This window comes from Haliaeetus albicilla, chromosome 3 (assembly GCF_947461875.1).
Source record: "Haliaeetus albicilla chromosome 3, bHalAlb1.1, whole genome shotgun sequence".
In the NCBI taxonomy this organism is placed as follows: Eukaryota; Metazoa; Chordata; class Aves; order Accipitriformes; family Accipitridae; genus Haliaeetus; species Haliaeetus albicilla.
In genome coordinates this window covers 52,591,235-52,613,625 of record NC_091485.1, presented here as the reverse complement: position 1 = coordinate 52,613,625, position 22,391 = coordinate 52,591,235, and the positions used below count along the sequence as shown (strand labels likewise).

The 22,391-nt window shown below is 40.8% G+C and overlaps 1 protein-coding gene across 6 annotated transcripts in view; it reads right to left on the bottom strand.

Annotated features, from left to right (window-relative positions):
• Positions 1-509: 509 nt before the first annotated feature.
• CPQ (carboxypeptidase Q) overlaps positions 510-22,391 on the bottom strand; it is a 165,815-nt gene continuing 143,933 nt past the window's right edge. For 5 of the 6 annotated variants that reach the window (XM_069779732.1, XM_069779730.1, XM_069779733.1 and 2 more), the window contains one exon: positions 510-2,188. In XM_069779732.1, the coding sequence (XP_069635833.1) occupies positions 2,123-2,188 (66 nt within the window). In that variant the 3' untranslated portion in view covers positions 510-2,122. The remainder of the gene's footprint in view (positions 2,189-22,391) is intronic. The other variant, XR_011324087.1, reaches the window with a different exon arrangement.

Sequence of the window (22,391 nt, the reverse complement as noted above, 5' to 3'; positions counted from 1 at the left end):
GCAAAGCTTCTCTCTAGAACTATGTATCTGAAGTTGACGTGAAGGTTAAATTTTCTTCAGAGGCATCACAGTCTTAATTTTTATGGCCTATCTTATGTAGCCTAGGAGCCAACAAGCACATCTTGGGATGCGCTGTGGCACAATGTGCACGCCGCAGCGTTCTTCTCCTCTGCAGAGAGTATTCTTGACTCCAGAGTTTCTCCATTTGACTTGAGGCAATGGAGAAAAAAACAAATAAACCCTGTTTCCAAGTAAGCACAGGTTAAGTTTTGTAACAATAAATGTAACTTCATGGAAAACCCTTCTGAGTCTCTGATGTACAAAGTGGCACTCCTTGAGGGAAAAAGATGTGGAACGCAGTTCAGGAAACAGTCTGTAATATTCTGTGAAGGTCAAAAGGCTGGATTTAGAGACAGCTGAGGATCTGTCAGTGGTGAGCACCACCACCTATGCTCTTGTCAAGCAAATCAGAAAAAAGAAGCATAGGCATCATGCCTTGAAAGCAGAGGAAATTTTTGCTAACTTTATTTCAATACTGTTTCTTTAAAAAGAAAGAGCAGAATATCTCCAGGCAGCTTTTATGTTCCTGAAATGATTTGGAGGGAAAATTGAAATATTTAATAAATTTGATGTAAACCCGCTATTATCATGGTAAACAGATATCATGGTTATTAATACTATAAAAATGAATGGCTCATCACTCAGCTATTGCTCAGCTACAGAGCTGATTAACAGCACCAGGAACTGCCTGCCATTTGGTTTAATACTCCATGTTGTTCGTTACATTAGTTGTCTGGCGTTGATTATATTGCAGCAGGTATTCACATCAGTAAGTTTGCTTGTTGTAAAATTTAAAAGCACAAACAAGGATCATGTCACAAAGAAATAAGCAGAAATCATATGCCTTAAAATATTCCCCAACACCAGTTACATCTTTCCTACAGATACCCCTGAAACTCATCTGAATATTCATAATCTTTGAGCAGGAAAAAAACCCAAACCCAAAACCCAATAAAGTATACAAGAATCAAATTCCCAGATTAATTCCTTCATCAAAGTGCATATGTCCCAGCATTCTCTCGCCTGGCTTCCAGCAGGGGAGGGGATCACCGCAAGAGAGGGGCAGCTGGGAATGGCTTCAGGAGACTGAATTAAAATCTGCTTTCACACTTCGTTTGGATATCAGCTGGCAGGTAGTGAAGGTCACAAATTACAGCTGTGATGCTGTTTCTGAAACATCATGGCATTTCAGAGAAAAACTGCCATATGAAATTCTCTGCATGCCACTATGGCAAGTATTCCATCAGAAAGAAAAGGACACACACAGCTTTCCACAGGGAGGTGCCCGAAGAAACACAGGAGATCTGGGAGTCCTGTGGTTGGCTTTCTATCCTCTATGTCCTGGTTTATCTGAGTCTTGCATGAAACAACCTTTAGTAAGATTTAACAGCAGGAGCTGAATGAACTATTAAAAGCCCTATTATTTTAGCATTTTGACCTTTATTTGACCATTTTACCATACATTACCATTAAAACAGCCAAGATTAATTTGTCCTATAACCTTAAGCTACACTATTATCTTAGAGTAAAAAAAGGGGCTGTTTTATTAAGAGTACATCACTCTAATGCATAGAGCAAAAGACCAAAAACAAACCCATAAATGTGCACACTAACTCAATACATTAATTATTCTGATGCAACAAATTTATTTGGTATATTTTTCCTGCTGCATAGAATCACTTTGCATACAAATGGTTATTATACCATAATCAAAGAGGTATCATACGTTCATCAGAAATTTAAAAAGTACTTAAAAGAAGAAATTTTAAGTGAAAATAACAAATGGAAGACATCAAAACAGCAAAAAGAAACAGGAATGTGTAAAAGAGCATGTGCTTTGAGGAAAACAGACATAATAATGCACAAAATTAGGGTGAAAACCAGAATTTCCCACAGCTGTAGACCACATGCATTAGTGGACTCACAATCTTTACTGAAGAACAGAAATCCTCTTTCTTGGTGTTTTATTATCTTGGCAACATCTCCTCCATGTCAGCAATCACATAGGAGACAACAGTCCAAACAGCAGCACAGAGATTCATCTGGTTTGGATCCTGAACTGTCATTGTGTCCCCTTGAGAATGATGAAACCAGAAGTATTTACTGAGGTCATCACGCAAGCTGGCACCTACAGAGAAAAATGGGCAATATTCCATTATAGGAATACAAATATTTAAAGAGGAATATAAACTTGAATCCATTCCTGGGCTGTTTATGATTAAATCCACATGCAACTGTATAAAGTTCCATATAATAACTGCACAGAGCCATGGCATGTGCAGTTTGTAGGTTTTAGGTTAATTGACTTGAGTGAGCGTGAGGCAGCAAAAATTCACACCGGGGAAAAGCTGACCTTCCCCTGGGAGACTCGTTTCCTCAGCAACAGTATACATCCATTTTCCTCGAAGACTACCAGAGTCCAAGTAGGAAAATCCCTACAGGAACCTCACATGCGGCGGCGCTTTCTCCATTCTTCATCCCACTGCTCCGATGATGAGTTACGACTGAGTGATGGATCCTCTCCTTGCTGTTATTTGTGTTGGGGAACGCTTTGGAATTCGCTTTTGCTTTTGTGACTTTGTTCATCGCAAGGATATGCTGTTTCAGAGCAGTTCTCCATATAACCTGCGGTAACCTAGATAGCCCAGGACTACGTTACCCTCTCAGTCAGGAGTCCTCATCAGCTGGGGCAGAAGGAAGTTGGGTGAAACCACAGTTCTTCCCATTCAGGAACAACTGACTTCCTCCGAGTGCACATGGGCAGGGAAAGGACTACTCTTCCCCAGGCCAGGTGGGCTCAGGGAGCACAAATAATGCCAGGGAGGCATCACGCAAGGCCCCAAGGCAGACCAAAGCCAAGAGGAGCAGGAGAAACTGCCACCACACCGGGTGCTGCAGCAGAGATTTTCACCCCAGCCATTCTCTGCCTGGTCCACATTCCCCACTGACCCTGTCTGACCCCTTGTCCCCTTGCAATTTCTTCTCTCCCACTTCATTACCTCTGCCTCCTGTTCTCTGATTTTATGCTTTGTTTTAATCTCAACAACCCTTCCACCATTAACAGAATTCCACGCCAAATTTTGAAAGCAAGTAAATGTGATATTTACCCCCACCGCACTGATTCACTGCTTGCAATTCCTCTGCGTTGATTCCCTTGGCCTGCCCGCTCATCAGGCTGGGAGGTGCACAGCTCCCAGGGTAGGACCCACCTAGCACGACAGGACCTCCGCCTGGCTTGGTCATCAAACCCAGAGAACAAGCACTGATGTGAATTCACAAGTAAGAGCTACGGGCCCCCGGCAGAAACACAGACTGAGGCTACTCCTACCATGCCAAGTAAGACAGGAAAAAAACCCAGGATTGTTTGATTATAAAGATGAAGTAAATAAATTATTCATATATTTATTTACACACAGTGGAAATCAGTATCAGATGATGAGGGCTTTGATAAACTCATGTGTGCTCATAAGACTTACTGTTATGATTTTTCCTGGTTTCCCTGAGATGCTTGAAGCCTTTGAAGAGAATGAAAGCAAAATTTCTCACAGCATAACTGTACATTCCTATAATACATATCTTTTGATCACTTGTATAGTCATTCAGGACAGAGTCCAGCTCTCACTGTGGTTAACAGGCATGCTTCTATTGCTGTAATGGGGACTGACTTGGACCGCTTGTTTCACTGCTATTTTAGAGAGAAGGAATAGAAAGATAATGCATTTTATAATTCCATCCAAGGTGAAGATCCCTTCATAAGAGAGATGATATGCAGAAAGACCAAATGCTGTAGCACATGGTTATACGGTATTGTGATTGATTTTAAGAGGCTCTTCTTGCTCTTAAGAGACTTGTTTGCTACTGACTTGAAGCAATGCAATCCCACAGAAGTCACTGGGTAGGTTATAGGTGCTGAATCATGTTCCACTAATTTTAGCATTGAATTTATGCCAAGTCATATTCACTTTTAAAATTTGATTCTGAATTATTTTAAATATATACAACCATAAAAGGGTTGAACAATGATAAATTCATTAACTGATGGACTTCTGCACTACACACACATTACAAGTTAAGCCACTCAGGCAAACCCATTACAATTTTTGAACACTTTTGTAAGGCTCAAGACAAAAATTTAATGCCTGGAATTTGTCATAGACATCTCACTAATCACAGTAACTATGGATTTACAGAGTAGCATTTCATCTCTGTGAATGGAACAAGGATAAACACCCATTGCTTTGTAACGTTTAACTCCCTGAAATGCTGAAACAGATTTGTTTCTCTAAATTGATTTTAAAAATCAGCAAATGATCTGACTGTGGCATCAAGAAATTACTGTGCAAGAAACATCAGAGTGTATGAGTAGAGAGAATATGGAAGGGTTCCTAAACTGGCTGTGCTGTTTCTTTCATCTCTTGGGCTAGCATTGAAGTCAGTGACCTGCAAACATCTTGTGAGACTAAGGAAAAGACCCTAAGAAAGCAGTTTTATCCTACATAATTAGAAACAAAAGTGAAAATCCGTGTTCTTGGCTTTGAGCAGAAGAACAGTTTACAGCCGAGGGCCTCACGCAAGCCTCTAGACATGAAACACCCTGGGGCACAGATACGACTGCAAGCAATTTTCATGTCTTCTGCTCCAAACTTGAGACTCCTCCATGTTGATGTTAGCTGCCATATTTATGGCTTCCAGAGGTCACTGGGCTACGGTAAGGCACTGAATAGTGCCCTTTTGCCAGTAAATGCATCCAGGACTGAGATCAACCCCTGCAGATGACCATGAAGAGGGAAGTTCTGCGGGGCTCTGCAGACTGCAGTCATGTTGGGTTACCTAAATAAAGTCCATGGGATCCTACAGCCCCTTTTCCAAAAAACTAACAGAAGAAGCAATGCTGTGAGCACAAGTGCCATCCCACAGAAGGCAGGGGCAGGGACAGAAGAATTCTGCATAACACTTCAAACAGTGAGGTTTCAAAGCACATCAGCTGGCTGACTGTACTCTATCCTTGATAGCCACTGAATTATTAACCCTTCTCAAACAAAACCTGCCTGAAAAGCCAAGCATGCCGCTTCCAGAAGCTTGAAAGAAACTGGAAAAATTCACCTAGATACAAGTTTTAAAACTCCAGTTGCTAACCATTTTGTTCTTTCACCTACCATCCACCTAATGGGTTTTTTTGTTCTTGTTCTGTAACATTTCCCTCAGGAACAACAGCCAGTAACAAATGGAAGTTTATTTTTGCCAGCTACATAAGCTAGCAGTCAAGTAAAACAGATTAGTAGCCAAGTCTCATAGACCTATAAATTATTCACCCATCTCCATGCTAGCCACCTAGAAAGGGGATAGTATACAGCCTTACAAGAGTCTGAAAGGTCTAATTAAGTACTTAAAAATCCCCAGATGGGAGGTATTATGTAGGTAAGTATCCCATATTTAATTCTGATTTCCAGGTGGAACCAATACTCAAACAGAAAAACAAGCGATGGGCTGGGTGCTCCACTGTCACGTTTTATGCACTTTGCTGCTTTCCTGTGTTTGCAGAGCAAGAACACCCATAAAGAAAAGAGGGATGTTTGCCAAACAACACTCTTTAATTGTCCTTTTTCAGTCTGTTCACATTTACAGTGATGGGAATCACATGAGGAACACTGCTGGGCAATAAAGAAATCAGTGAGAAACTGCTTCTAGCCGGATGTAGTAGGTGTTGTGGCATGAAAACAGGGTACGTTAAAAACCGCTGCCAAAAATGCTGTACTTACTATTTGAATGCATCAAAAATACTGGAAATAAAAAATGAAAATAATTAATAATTTACAGCTTAGGTAAGATAATATATAGATAATTCATAGTTCCATTTAAAACCCCCCTTTAGTACAGCGGTGCAGTTCAGTTACCCAATGGCTGCGACCTAGTGCCACTGGTGATCCCCCAGGTGCCTGGTGGGACCTGTTGACATGGGTCTGATGGAGGGACCAGAGAAGATATATCTCATGTTTGGCCCAGCTGCCGGGGCCAAGCAGTCCACTATTCAGTAGCACAACATGTGTATTTTGAGAACTTAAAGCAGGGTTCTCCTTGTCGCAGCAAGGCACCACCTTACTTGCCCTTTGTGGGAAATAGTGGCATAAGTAGGATCAGAGGGAAACGCTCAGTAATGCTTCTAACTTCTCAGGCTGGGCTTTCTGGTTTCTTTGTTGTGGAGGTTGCGGGTTTTTATTTTGTTTTGGTTTTCTGCTTTCAACTCCTTCTGAGCTCGTTTCCTTATACTTGACCGATTAGTGAGTCTGCATGCTCAGCAGGCTGCAGATGAAACCGATTTTGTCCTTAGGTTGTAGAGCAGGGCAGCGCCTGCCAAACAGATCAACTTACTCCATAAATGTAATACTTTTAAAAACATGTGCAACCAGCAAATGCTCTTGTGTGATCAAATGCCTGTTGAAAACCCAAATTGCACTGGCGGGTTTGGGGTGATACTGGTGTCATCTGAGCTGACAAAATCATTAATCACAGGGGTACCCTTAGCACAGGAGGCAGGTGTCCTGTGATCAAATCCAGCTCCTAGAAAACATATTGATCCTAGGTATTGCAGGTCTGCTACACACAGTTCAACCAGTCTCTCAGATATAGACATTATTTACCCCTTCTCCGTTCCCCAAGTGCTGCACCTTCTTTTAAGACTTGCCATCTTCCAAGCTTTGCCACCAAGCGCAAGTGTTTGTTCATGTGCTGATTCACTGTCATGCAGTTGTGAGAAAAATAAGGGAACGGTATAAAACTGCACCAAAGCAGTCCATTGCTTTTTGTTTTATTAATGTGAATTCCCAGAAGCAACAACCAAACCTAACGACTGTTGTTTGTCAACCTTCTGCCGCTACTGTTGCCAACCCTGCCACCCTCTCCATTTGCCCTGTTTGTGACTTGCCCAAACATGCCGTCAGGACCTTGTTTCCTGGCCCCAGATGGTGGGTACCTCATGGAGCAGGAGTAAGATACACCGCCTCCTGTGCCACTGCACCAGGGCCACCATCTCCAGAAATGGCATCTCTCCATCTACCCATCTGGAGCTCCTTACTGGAGTCCAGCACAGGGCCACTAAGACAATTAATGGACTGGGGCATCTTTCGTATGAAGAAAGGCTGAGAGAGCTGGGGCTGTTCAGCCTGGAGAAGAGATCTGTATAAATACCAGATGGGAGGGAACGAAGAAGAGGGAGCCAGGCTCCTGTCAGTCCCACTGACAGGACAAGAGACAACCACCACAAATCAAACCACATGAAATCCCATCTGAATGCCAGAAAACACTTTTTTACTGAGAGGGTGGTCAAACATGGGGACAGGTTGCCCAGATTGACTGTGGAGTCTCCATCCTTGGAGATATTCAAAACCTGAGTGGACATGGTCCTGCTGCAGCTGACCAGGGGGGCTGGACTACATGAGCTCAAGAGGTGCCTGCCAACCTCAACCATTCTGTGGGATTCTCTAACCCATGGTGCCATTTCCTTGGCTCATTCAGACATCTCTTATAACTGACACACCATAAACAAATTCTTCAATTCAAGCTCATTCATGTCTTCATTTCATGAGTCTCTGCATAACCAGCTATATTTCATACATGGTTTGACGCACTGCACAAGGCAAGTAAAAGCAGCTGCTTTGGTAATGGATACTGACAATGTATTTTCAGTAATCAGCTGTGTAAGAGTATCTTGATGAAAATCCACACACACACATTGAGGAATTCTGAAAAACTGCTCATCCCTTCTAGCTTCTGACCTCAGCATGAAATGCACAATGTGAATGTTAATTAGCTGATGACCAGAATATTTACCTGCCTTACAACATGTCCACATTAAACACCGATTCTTCACACATTAATAAACTGTCTGCCACATTTTCTTCTTGCCAACTTAAGAAGATGTGATGCTGCTATTGAGGTAGAAGGATGAATGAACCACAAAATGAATGATGAGCATGTCAGTGATGACCACTGCTTCTTGTCAGTCACTGTCAGGCACTACTACCTTCATATGCACTGCTGTGATAAGTCACCTCTATTGCCAGATATTTAAGCATTAAAATTATTGTCATTGGTGCAAACAATGACTGGGAAATTAGTTATTGATTATCAGAATGATTATAAAGGCAGTTTCCATAAAACACAGATGTCTTCAAGGGGGAAAGCATATAGTAACTCCAGAGTATTTTTCCAGTGTAAAACATTCTACATTACATTCTGTCCTACATTTTGTTTCTCTCCTTTTTTATAACCCAAATAGCATTTAATTGCCAAAGGAAGCCAAATGTGAGTCTGGAAGTCAGTACACATTTCCCGTACAGCCCTATCAATGGCTTCCCAGTTGTATTTGCTTTCAAGTAAACTTCACAACACAACCATTCCATGAAACTTTCAAATACGATAGGAAATTCCCCAGTGTTTGTATAACTTCTCTTGGGTGTGCTGGGTCTTCAATATTACAGTTAGATCTTTGGGATACTGACCTCTATGTGTACATTGCCATATATAGTGAAGTTAATATGCTAATGAATTACAACAATGTATAACTTTTTTAGGTTTCATTTTACAGTAGTCCCTAGAGGAGCTGCAGAATTGCCACTCCATTTTACACAGTATATATACGCCTCCAAATAAAAGAGACTCCAGCTCAGAAGAACACACACTCTAAACAGACAAGAGGGACTGCAGAATGAGAGAGGCATGCAGAGATGAGATGGCACATTCATTTTCTCACAGCAGCTGAGAAAGAAATAGATGCCAGACATCTGAGCCTAGGCCAGTGCCCTGTTGAGCAAGCTGTACTACCTCCTAACAGCAAAGCTGCAAATGCCTTAACAACGGATGTTTTGCTCAAAGTTTCCAAAGTTTATGAAGCTAAAAGAAAGGCTTTGCAAGATAACATGTATCTCTTGCATCTTCCAAGTACCTATGTGTTCAAGCTTCATCCCCCTGTGAAGACAAATCTCCATACTATCAAAGGTACTGCTTGTAGTAAGATGTCAACACAAAGACCTGATCTGAAACCTTATTTTTATTTCTGCAGTGATTTTCCTGGCTACAAAAGACAGATTCCTTTTTTCCCCCATCTATTAAAGATTGCTTTTGTTTCCTGCTTTTTCCTTAAGAAACACGAAAAATTCCTTTACTTCATTATCAAGTTTATTCCAATCTTGGACCTTTTTAATGCCAATGACACTATGCAGGAACGTACTAAAAAACTACAATGCCTTGGAAATAAAGCAAGACCTGATGAAATATATGTCCTTTTCCTTCACGTCAAGTGCTTAGAATTAGGAAAAAAAGAGGCAAAGGGATACACCACAATCTTCTATGCAGTTAAAAACGGCTATGTACCAGGAAAGCATAAATACTGAAGATAAGAGCATTCTCCTCACACCAGAGTGCTAACTCAGCTTTGTGCTCCTACACACCCTATGAAATGGGGGTGTGGAGGTACAGATATGTCCATACAGTAACAGAATCAATAGCCTCTCACTTTTCATAGCTGGAGCACTGCTGCCCCAGACATTTTGAGAGGTCAAAACTCCAGGGCAGAGGTGGGGAGACACATGATTTTTCCTTCAAAGGAAGTGTGTCAAAGAGCTACCAAAGAAAAAACAGATAAAAGATATGAACAGGAACATAATTTCTTATTTTTTTATTTTCATTTTGTGTCTTTCTAAAACCCAGCAAAGTCACAAATCTTAAGTGGTCAGGGAGTAAGCCTGCTGCAATGGTAGTTCTGTTTTGGATGGGTTGGCTGGAAGGCTCCCCCCGTGCCACAGCATCCCCATTGCTGAAAGCCCCATGGAGCGCTTGGCTGCTTGTGCTAGGTGTTGCACAGATGTTTTGTGAGCTGCTGTCGCTTAATCACAGTCTTTGGAACTATTACTGTAATGAAAACCCAATTATTGCAGACATGTATTGCATGTATTTTGGTGCACGTATTAACCTCTTCTTTCGTGGGATAACCTTTGTTGGTGGCTGGCTTTAATGCCAATTATTTCATTATCCATTTTTCAAGTAAGCAGAGGCAATAGAGAATGCTAATGCTGTTTAGTGGGGCGCTGACAGCATTAGTTCTCCTGTCATTTAGTCTCAAATGATGAAATTACAGACTAAGTTGCTTGAGTTTCATGTCGACAGACACTGAAATAGTTTCCAGTACAGAGCTTATAAATAACATCAGAAGTCCTGCTGTTTCACCTCCTGAGTCATTCTCTCAAAAGTCTTTAAAATTCATGATTCAAACAACAAGGCAGAGGGAAAGCTTTCAGTCGGTTGTTTCAGTGGCTAATTAAACGAGACTACAGTGTAAGGGAGACAATATGAAGTGTGCATTATTTCCTGTTTTGCTTAATGCATTTGAGAATTAATCCTCTGGATACACTAAACAGACTAAATTACAGCTCAGGATTATCACAGTTACTTTTGCAACGCATTAACCTTTCACTCATTGCGGCAGAGGACCAGTGACAGCTGAGGATTTAATCTAAACTTGCATGAAATCCTGTGAAATGAGGTCTCAGGGAAGGAAGCAGTTCTACTACATAGAGCACAGGTTGACTAGACTCTAAAATAGTATCATAAACAGCGCTTGACTGGAACAAAAACATAAACAGATGAAGCTTCAACAGTAAAAGGCACTCACTGGAAGCTCTTCCTCCACTCATCCACCCTCTGTCTTAAATCAGCAAGGCTTTTTTAAAAGAAGAAAATAAAAGGGTGAGTCTTCCTAGCTGGCACTGCCCAAACATGACCCCACACTTGCGGGCTGGCTACCTGGGATGGAGAAATGCTCTACAGGCTTACTAATCCCATTTTTGAACCTATTTACGCCTCTGCCAGCCACAGCTCCGTGGCAATGCAGGGTGTGCCTGAGCATTTCATGTGGGCATGCTATGATTTTCGCTTCATGAGCTGCAGTAGTAGCACCCTGCCTCTCTTCGTTCACCATCTTCATACCATTGATGGCTTAATACGCTTCTATCACACCCTAACTCAGCAGCTTTTTCCCAAGCTGAAGAGTCCTCCTCATATAGAAACTATTTAATATCTCTGAGATTACAGGCTGCTGGTGACTCTTCTTCTCCCTTTTCTAATGGTGTTTCACCATTCCCGACATAAGAAGCCTAATACTGCCTGCAAACACCAGTGTGTGAATGGACTGATGACTGCAGTATACCGCAACAGGTTACCTATGAAAACCTTCTGTTTCTTCTCTCTTCCTTCCCCAGCTGCACAAAACACTGTGCTTTTTACCATCCCTGGGCACTGAGTTGACAATTTCAGACAATTATCCACAGTGATTCCCAGATCTTTCTTCTTGAATGGATCCTGTTGTCGTGTATGCATAGCACATAAACTGCATTACTCTGCATTTATTGACACAAAAATGTCACTGGCTGTTGTATTGCTTAGGCATTTTCTACTATAAGATTACTGTCACATTTTCACAGCATCAGTTCTGATATGAAATATTGGAAGTAGTCATCAGCAAACTTTGCCAACTTGCTAGTCTTGCTATTCACTCCATTTGCAGCTAGCATGGAGTTTTGTGAACATCCAAAGTGCCAAAAAAAGGGGGCTGGGCAGCCTAATAAAGCCCTTCTCCATTATGAAGAGGACAATTTATTTCTACCTTCTTTTAATCAGGTATTACTCTGCAAGAGGAAAATACCTCTTATCTCACAGTAGCTTATTTCTTTAAAGGTCTTTGATCCAGGAGCTTTTGAAGACTCGACTGTACTTTGCTGACCAGATCTGGCTACAAAAATGGTTATAAACTTCTCTGAAAAACCCTGCTAGATTGGTGAGGCATGACTTCTTTCTTCAAAAGCTACACAGACTCTTCCATTACTTTCGTATTTTCTGTCTTTGAAGCCCTTCTCTTGGCTCTGTGGCCACCCTGGTTCAGTGATTCACAGATCCCTCTTTAGGGGATTCTCTACTTAGGGCATTTCAATTTAGAAGGGTTATATACCTGTAGTAGATGTCTGTATATGTATGTGTATGTTATGTATATTTTAATATATTTTATTTCGTTTGTGCCTTCTTTAAAATTAGGTATATGGCTACTTTTATTATGTAGAGACTACTTAACAAAGTTGATAGTTTTAAAATTGGTTGTTGGAGTTATAAATCCTTTACATTTTGCATTCTCTTTTAAACACCGTGTAAGAGGGATGAAAGTCATTGCAAAATCAGCAATTTCGCTAATTTAGAATTCTTTTTCATGTTTTTGTTTACGCCTCAGCTCAGCAAAGCAGTTAAAGTTTGAGCATGTGATTTATTTTAATGCCATTGAGCTTTAAATGTCACACACGAGGGTCAAGTGAAGACTGGGACCCATGTAAACCATCTTTCCTGATCAAATGTATTTCTGTTTGTCTCTATACTCTCTGTATAACTGCACCATGTAGCTGATGTTATAAACCTGCTTAGAAACCCAGCATATTGAAGTGCTTTCTTCACCGTCCTCCACTAGCCAAAGAGCTTCCCTCTAAAGCCCAGGGGTAGACCATTGCTCCACCCTGTGCCAACAGCTTCCAAACCACCCCAGAAATTCAGTGGAAACAGGCACCCCCTGGATGGTTTGAAGTTCGGATGTGGGGAGCAGGAGCCATGAAAATGACCCACTTAGTGGGGGTTTGAGCAGCATTTCTGTTTGCAGTAACTGTTTGCATTCATTTACATTTTCAATCCATTCAGGAAGCTTCCTTGTATTTTACAATCAAAGGAGCTATTTCCTAAGCCAAACTCGCAATCCAATTTAATACAAGCCTTTAGGTCTGCTTTCCCAGAGGATGCTGGAGATTGAGAGGAAACATGCAAGATTCCACTGAAGTTCCCTGCAAGCTCTAACCTCCCCTCCTAGATATGATCACAACTGGATGTTTAATCACAAAGTACCTGTAGGGCGCTCCCCAGCGAGTAGCCAACTCCTAGAAATGCCAACATTCATGGGACCCAACTAAGCAGAGCTCTCTTCTGCCCAGATGGTGAACAAAGCCTGTTAATGACCACTCTGGTGCTTAACTAGTTATGAAAAAAACAAATGGTCACCCTACTTTAAGTAAAACACAACCTAAGCACACTGCAAGTCTGTTATATTTTATATCACATAAACAGCAACTGCATTTATACAACCACACCAAGACAAGCAAGGGTTTTTACTGTCTCTTTTCTGTCATACCCCATTGAGACTACAAAACTCTTCAAGGTCATGGTGGATTTTAGATGTGGGACCATTAGACAAGGCTGGAAGAATACTATGGCTACAACAATAAAGTATCCTTCAAAATATCTGTGGTTACTTTGATTAATGCATACTTGAGTTTTAAACCAATATAAGTTACTTCCTAATAAAAGTTAGATGCTCCAGGTATTGGTGATGAAATACCTCTTTCATTTGATCTAGTATATATTTAGCTAGTTCATTATGAATAGAAAAACAGAGAGGTACTTGAAACAAAGTTCAGATCTGATCTTATTGCAAAGTTCAGGGCTGTTCAGATCTGGGAGTTTTGAGTCTTTTCTGAAACAAAGCTGTAGTAATCCTCCCCATTCTGGTCTACAGATCACGTTGTCCCACAGGCTGTGAACACAAAGCAGCAGAAGGGAAATAAGCAATTCTAATGATTCAATGTTCTTAAGCAATAAATTGCATATTTTTGTCAGCAAAGCTGCAAAGAAACAAGACACTTTAACAAAAAAAAAGAGAAAAAAGAATTAAGGTACAGTGAGGACACCTGCTGCAACACTGTTGTCCGCAATCTCAAAATCTTTCTCTGTTTTAATGTTTCATGAAATTACATGGGGCCGCATTTGGAAAAGAAAAGGGGAAATTAAAGGATTTCTGTCCTTTGAGGGAGGGAAGGACAGAAATTCCTCACATCTGCTCTGACTCTGCAGTGTATCACTAACTGTATGTAGGCCCTGGCTAATCCACAGAACAGAACTAATCCTAGAAGAAGAGAGAGTAAATAAAGAAATGTCCCTAACTAGCATGATTCTTCCAACCTGTAAATTTGAGTTGCTGTGATAGCTGTTTTACCACAGTGCGTACACAGTGACTTGTCAAAATGCAAATATATTAAGAGTGAAACAGAAGTCATACAAGCTTAGAAAGAACACTAAGAGAAACTGACAATTAATTTTAAGTTGAAAGGTTAACCTGTTTGCTTTCAGCAACAGAGCCTCAGTCCTACCAGTAAGTGCAAATAGCATTTGCCTTAAAGATAGGCTTACTGCATTCTCTGTATTACCATGCACAGAACATGCTGTTTTCTTACAAATTTGAGAGGTTTTTGTTTTCATTCAAATTAAATCTATATGGGTGAAGGCCCCATTTAAAAGATGGAAAACAAAGACTGGTTGGGTGAAACTTTACAGAAGCAGAACAAGGTACCAGCACGTCCAGCTGCCCTGAATGCCAAGCTGTGAGCGTAGCTTTGAAAATCCTCCTCCAGATGCCACCTGACTATCTCCATCACAATCACAATTTCTGCACAAATCAAGGACCAATACATATTTTTCACCATTTGGGAATAAAAATGTCCAAGGCCTCATTTTAAATTATATGCTCATGTTTCTCAGTGCAGCTTTTACAGAAATTTCATGAGCAGCTACAAATGGCACAACGTTCTACGTATGATGCAACAAACGTGGATAATTTGATAACAGTGACCAGACTCTACAAAACACAAAGTAAACAAACCTCTATTAGTTGAAACACTCCCTACTAAGGGTTGTCAGGCATTGGGACAGGCTGCCCAGGGAAGGGGTTGAGTCACCGTCCCTGGAGGTATTAAAAAAGTGCATCAACAAGGCACTTCAGGACATGGTTTAGTGGGCATTGCTGACAGTTGGACTTGATGATCTTAAAGGTATTTTCCAGTCTAAATGATTCTATGATTCTACCATCCTTCTGATATATTGTGCCCATGCTAAAACTTAGAGCAGTGTTTACAGCTGTATAAATTGAAGCCATTTTGATTTGGATTTAGTCAAAGAAATCAAGTGCAAGCACTCTCTCGTAAAGCTGTTTATGGTGCTACATTCAAACACCACCTATAGACTAATGCAAAGGGGAAAAAGAGCCAGTGATGATGATTGTTAGCAGCCTAGAGCAAGATTATTACCAAATGATTATAATTATTTTAATATAGAGAAGATAGAATTTAATACATTCCTTCAAAAAAACCTTAATCTCTGCATTGCTATGCTTACCTTTCGTAGGAGAAAGATATGCTCCCCAAATGCAAGTTTTCATAATCAGAATCCCATTCGACAGGCACTCAGGGCATTAAACCCAGATTAGATGGATTAGATATCCACCCTCATCAACCTGCCTTCGTTTTAATTACTGCACTAATACACACTTCTCAAATCAATTAAAATGTTTCCTGTACTATGTTCATCATTAAGAGAAGTCTGAGAATATAGATAAACCTTACAGTGTATCAAAAAGTTCAGAATACTCAGGTTTCATTGGAAAAGAGTAGATATGACCATTGGTTCCTTTCAAATACACAAATTGAAGACTTTTTTTACACAGCAAACATATACATATACATATACATACACATACACATACACCAACCCACACATAATTTAAAACCTTTCATGAGCCAAATGTGCACTTGCTAAATAGAATGGCATGGTATAAACTCAAAGGACTGCAATGACTACTCAGTCAAACTGGAATTACAGGTCTTACCTAAAAATAACATCTGAATGAAAAATTTTTACACTCTGGCCAATATTTATTTCACTTTTACATCCTCACTTTAAAACTCACAGGCACTTGATAGTAACAAAAGAAAAAGAGGATGATTTTTGTCTCTTTAAGATCCATTGTTGCAAAATAGTGTTGCATGATTATTGATTGAATAGTTTCCACTTCCTACTCCTACAAAGACTGACACAGAAGAAGAAAAACCGGCAGGTCTCATTAGTCCTGGGTAGCCCAACCGTAGCCTTAGCTAGTATCAGATTCCTCAGAAGAGGTGAAAAAAAAAGCACCACCTTTTCAGAAATGCAGCCATTGAAATCAGAATGCATTGAGTGAAGAAGGGAAGACTTTCCCCCATCACGTATTCTTTTCAGGGTCAAAAAATAGACAAGTGAGACTTTAAATAAGTAACTCATTCCAGGTAAGTACAGTCAAATCGTTCCCAGGCTGACAGACTGCCATCACATCCCACTGCTGCCAGCAGGGTCCACAGCTGTGACTCCAAAGGTGGCTCTGGGTTTGGAAAAACACTGTATAGCAGAGAAGGCAATAATAATTACTTCAATAATTAGATTCTGTCTTGTGCTGTGTATTGAGAGCTCAGGGCTTATCTGGAATTAGATGAGGCACCCAGAGTGCCTTTACAGCTGTTTCAGTGAATGGAGCAGCCAAATATCCTCTTCTTGAAACAGTGGAAGAGCAATCACACTTTTTCCTGTCTCAATGAATTTAAAATATACTGCAAACCAAGAAGAAAGAGAACAGCCAGAGAAAAGCAGCAAAAGGCATGGAATAACACTATTCACGACAGGAACATTTATTCAATATTGCCTGATTAATTTGCCGCTGAAAGGATGCTCTACACCTAAAAGAGGGAGGCAGCTGGTTTTGCCCACGTAAGCCATAAGGAGGGCTGAGAGAGGGGCCCAAACCACGACTCGCACAGCTCAGGGAGGTGAAGCCAAAACATGGCTGGCTGGGGAGGACCGACCGAGCTGGCTCGGCAGGCAGGAGCTCTCATGCCTGTTAAATTATTACAGGAGTGTTTCTTAGCAACCTTAGCTCAGGCCCCAGGGACCACCTGCAGTCCCTTCCCTCTTGCTCTCTAATTAGAAACCTGAAGTCATTACCTGGGCCAAGGGATAGTGAAATGAAATTGTCACTAGGTTGAGTATACCGAGTGAAAAAGTTTTTAAAGATAACAAGATAATGTTCTCAAAAACATTGCACCATGTATCAAAATAATTTTACCATTAATAGATTTCCTGGCAGCTACTTGCCTGACTGAAAGAGAGGAACTGCATGGAAAAGAAGAAAGCAAGCAGATGACATATTTAAATGTGTGACAATCCCTTCTTTTCCCCAAGCATGCTGAAACAAAAGACATAAATGCAGAATGCTTAGAGGCTTCAACAGCATCCAATGGACGTGCTTTTAATCATGACTGCACATGAACATCTGCCCCAAAATCTAGCCAGCAGGTTTTGGTGGACAAGAAAAGTACCCATAGTACTTAGGAACTAAAGGAAGAGGCAGGCAGTCTAATTAAATTTCCTCAATGCTTCCCATTTAGCACATCTTAGGGATTTAAAATTAAAGAAGTGTATAATTTGGGATGTTTTCAAGATTAAGATATCTAAAACTCGTCGATTAGCTGCACAATGAAATCTGTTTCTTAGCTAGAACTTAGAAGGGCTAAAATTGTTCAGGCCAAGAAAACAAGCTGCTGCAGCGGAGTGTTGAAGCCCTGACACGTTCAGCCTGTGGTTCTCACACTTCAGCACAGCAAGAGAGTGAGAGCTGCCCTGTCAGACCCGATCTCCATGCTGCTGGCAGTTACAAGCTTGAGACTAATGGTGGCTGGAGACCTAATAACAATTTTCAAGACTGGCAGTGGCAGTTCTATGCAAACAGCTTAGGAACCTCCCTCGCCCTTTTGCATGGGGAAGAAAACACCCCAAGAATTAACCTAGGCTTTGCCAACACTAGGGATTTTAGCTATTAGTGGCCATCTATTTCTGCAGCTTTCTGTGTACAGGCTGTGAACAGAGACGACAAAATGAGAATGAACTATGGCTTGCCCAAAACCAGTATAGACTGTGTAGAGGCAAACTGCAGCTTACAAGACTGCTGCCTGTTTCTCCAGGGGTTACTATTAATGCAAAGGCCCAGGTCAGTCTGCGAGATGCACTGGTTAAAGCCAGAGTGCAAGAAAAACAACAACTGCCCAGCCTTCAGCAGTGTTTTTCTAAAGACTTCTTTTGGTGATATTTGTAGCATGTACACGGGGCCTTAATTCTGCTCTGAAATACAAATGAAAAAATACTTTATAACTTTTTTTTTTTATTTCAAACCCATTCAGCTTATTTCGGGGTGTCTGTAATTTGGAAGCAAAGGGCTGCTGCTGCAACATCTCATCTGCTTGCAGATTCAGTTATCATTTTTAAAGCACAGAACAGAAGTAATACACAAGGCATCAATAACAAATGTTGGTACCATTAATATTTCCTGATTATGTCTGACCTAAATCTGGAAAGCAACTAAAAGATGATTTCATTTGAGAGTGGCTAGCCTAGAAAGCTGAAAGCCTAAGACTCTACACAGCTCTACCCCAGCCACTTCACCTTCCCTCTCCCCTTTCTTTCCCTTCCCGTCTGCGTTACACTGCCTTTCAGCTCAGGCCAAGTGCTGCAGCGGGAAGCTGCAGGCACTGGGCTGCAGGACGAGGGCCTTGGATTTAAATTATACAGAGACAAAGGCTCAAAGGAAAGACTGCATCATAATTTACATCTAACATTTTAAATAACACACAGAACATTCCTGCATCTAAAAGGCCACTGACTGTAAAGAGTACCCGGATTATTTAACACTATTTAGACTATACACAGACTAGCACTACTTAGAACATAAAACCAGATGAACTGGGAAAAACCCCAAAGGTTCAGCCAGCCTGCTACCCGCTCTCTGGTAGCAGCCAACATTGTGAGAAAGAATGGGAGAAACAGGGTTTCCTCCTTCAGTATACCTGTCCAGCCATCAGCAGATTAAGGATTTTCTGAGTAGGAATTTGCACTCATATCACTGTGTTGGACAGCCTTTGCTGGACCTTTCTCCCATGCAGTAGTCCATCCTTTTTAAATTTACATTTGATTCTGGTCTCCAAAACGTCTTATGGTACTGATTTCCTCCATTCAATTATCCATTGTCCAGAGAAGTGTGACTTTTTGTCTTAAGTCTGTTTTCCGGTTAGTGTTGATGCTCTGATCCTCTGGTTAGATTATAAAAGGTGAATTGTTATTCTCTGTAATATAATAGAGCACTATCTATAATGTAATATTACAGAGGATAACTATTCATCTTTTCTGTGCTGTTCCTATATGTGTCTCATATACTTTTCTTTCTTCTTTCCAGAGATGATGATAGTTTTGTTGGTGGCTTCCACCTTAAGTCATGACAGGACAATCTGATAAAACCTGGAACTAGCCTCCTTCGTGTCTGCATCAAATTCCAGAGAGTAGCTTGTACAGTATAAAGACTGGTTTGCTTTGATTAAACTAATAATTTGTAACCCATATTACCTTGCTGCAGTAATACATGATGCAAAGAACTGCAGTTTCATGGAATCCTTAAGACAGGCAGACAAGGAAAGGCAGAGCTGGGGAAAGCTGGCTTTTTCATTTTGTAGCAAATGACACAGTTCTGCTTTTCTCTTTTCCCAACTCAAGTGAAAATAAAAGGCACCCAAACTTTTCTCACAAAGTGAAATAAAACAGTAAACCCAAATAGCCCAGTCATGCACATTTTCTTGACTTACTACATATGTGAAATAAAAACCTTAAAAAACTAGTTTCTACCATTGCTCTAAATTTTAACTAAATGTTTATTCTTAGTGGAACTTACCATTCTGTTATTTTCCATTCTAATCTCATCAAAATAGATCTTGTTTATACACATCAACATTTCTTTCTTTCCTGAAGACTTAAAGAGCTAATCTACCTACAGAAACTGGTTCTGCAATGCATTCTAACTCTGAAGAAACCCCAAAACATACACCTAGGATCAATGTTTTTAATGTCAGACACAAAAGCACTGTGATCTCCAGATGCTACCAGAGCATAGTATGGTGCAGCACCTCAGTCTATGTCCTCACGATGGCTCCCTTTGAACTAACTTTCTGATCCTATAAACAATGTATAAAAGTTCAAAGTTATGTTAATCACTAAGGACACCAGAAGAGACAAAGAAAATGTTGTATATTACAAGGTTGATCCAAACTGGATGGTCAGTGTACTCAGGGAGTAAAACATGGAAGGAGATGCAGAGTGGGGCACCATAGGGGTCTGAGGCTATTTGGTATTTTCATTATAGACAAAAACAATGGAGCAGAGTCTTCCTACGCTAAGAGATGACACTAACCAGGGACGTAAAGCAGGGACACTGAGAGCATGATGAGAATTTGTTACGTGATCTTCACTAACGAGACACTTGAAAAAAAATCCAGGATGAAGATCAGAAGGGGCAAGTATAAACTACTACACCAAGAAGGGAAAAAATCAACTTCACATAAAAACCTGCTGCAAGATGAAAGAAATAACCATGTCTCTGGGTTCATAATGGAAAGAAAAGAGAGCTAATGCACTTAAATTGCAGCAGGCAAGACTTAGGCTAGATACTAGAAAAACCTCCCTAAGCACTTAGAATAGAACTGGGACATACCAGCTGGTCTATAATGTTCCCATTATAGTAAGTCTTCAAGAACAGCATAAACAAACGTGAAAGAAATGACACAGGCATTGGCGAGACTGTGTTGGAACGGAGGATGTTTAGAGGCTCTCTAGAGACCTTCTTGCCAGCTCTGTGGTTCTTTGAAATCTCATCTGTTTGTATGCATTTCTGAATTAGCTCCTTAATAGACTACAGATCTTCTTTCTCTGGCACTTGACTTGACCCATGGCTATGGCCAAGTTTGGCCTGCAAGGCAGAGGGAAATTCAGGATCACTACTCCAAGTGAACTTTGCATGCAGCATTAAACTAGACATCAAACTTCTGGAGTAACCTTGTTGCATTTTACAAATGGTCTAGAAATAAGAACTTTACACCAGAAAAATGTCCCACTCCTAAGTGTTTCACATGAACTGCAATGCACGTGTGTGTGTAAAACTGTTCTAAAAGTCTTTCCTCTAGAAGTTTATGAAGTACAAGTCATAAACATTTTTGAAAATCACTTCTGTGACTTCACTGGTGCTCAGAGATGAGCAACTGAGCACTGATGTTTCTCAGCCTGCTCCCAGCACCTTCCACTGTGCTTTGGTTGTTGTTGCTGTGGGTTTGGATTTGGGGAGGGGGGAAGCAGGCAGGCAATCCAGACAACCCTTGTTTACATAAAACCACTTTACTTTAGGATTCTTCACAATAACCTCTGTTGTCAGATAACTTTAGTTTTTCTGTATTGTATCTCTAATTTACTTTTGTAAGTTACTTTCAGTAGCTTCCAGCTGGTGACGTGTTTGTATGTTACACATCCCCAAGGGAATTTGGGATAGCTGTAAAATGCCAATACTCTAAACCCTCATGTCTCAGCTTGTAAGGATGGAGAATCTACCCTTTGAGAAGCCAAGCTGCTCAACTTATTTCCCCTCCACAATGCCACATTAACGGTTTTCAACTGCTTCCAATTTTAAAACCCATAAACATTTTCTAGCACATGGATGATCCCAACCGACAACAGATGGATAATCAAGACCACTGACAACAAACTTGCTCTCTTCTTAGTAGCAGATGAAGTTGTACATTTTTAGGAGTAATCCACAATCCCTCAGGAGTCTGGAGACCAGAGTCTGAAAATCCCTGCTTTCAGCTATTTCTTTACTTTAGCTTTTTTAAAAACAGCAGCAACAACTACAAAAATTCCGCTGTCCCAGAAGGTCATTGCTCAGGTTTAATATAGTTAATAGAACTGAACTGTTTTAAAATCCAGTTTAGCCAGCTAAGCAACAGGAAAAGTGCCCATTTTCTTTGGTGGATTTCCAAGCCTTACATGGTGATTGAGACAGCACTCTGTCATGGGCCCTGCAAACAGTCGAGAGCTGTGGACAGACGGGCCCTGATGGGTAATAATTCTTAATAAGGTTTTCTGGCTCTTCGGATGGAGAATTTGAATAAACTGCTGCTCATGTTGAGGTGCGTGCTTTGTTCTTGCAGACAGATTTGTTTACATGTCCCCAGAATACATTTGTAGGAAGTTTTTTCCACATATGCTGCTATTTAATTTACACGCATCCACAACATTTGATCAGGTAAAGCTGCTCTTGTGCTAAATAAATGCAAGGCTGATGATTCCAGCAGAAGATGGACCAGCTTAATTAGGAAGGTATTGAAGACTCTTTCCTCTTTATTGTACCTTACAGACAAAAATAGCACCTCAGCACACCTCTGGTAACTGTTATCATTAGGGAACCTGAGGAAGCATATATTGTTCAGTGATGATTGCAGCTGATGTCAGAGCCAGAACAGTATCCTTGTACCTTCTCTCTTGCATTCCTACACAGCCCACAATCCTTTCTTGAGGATTTGCCACTA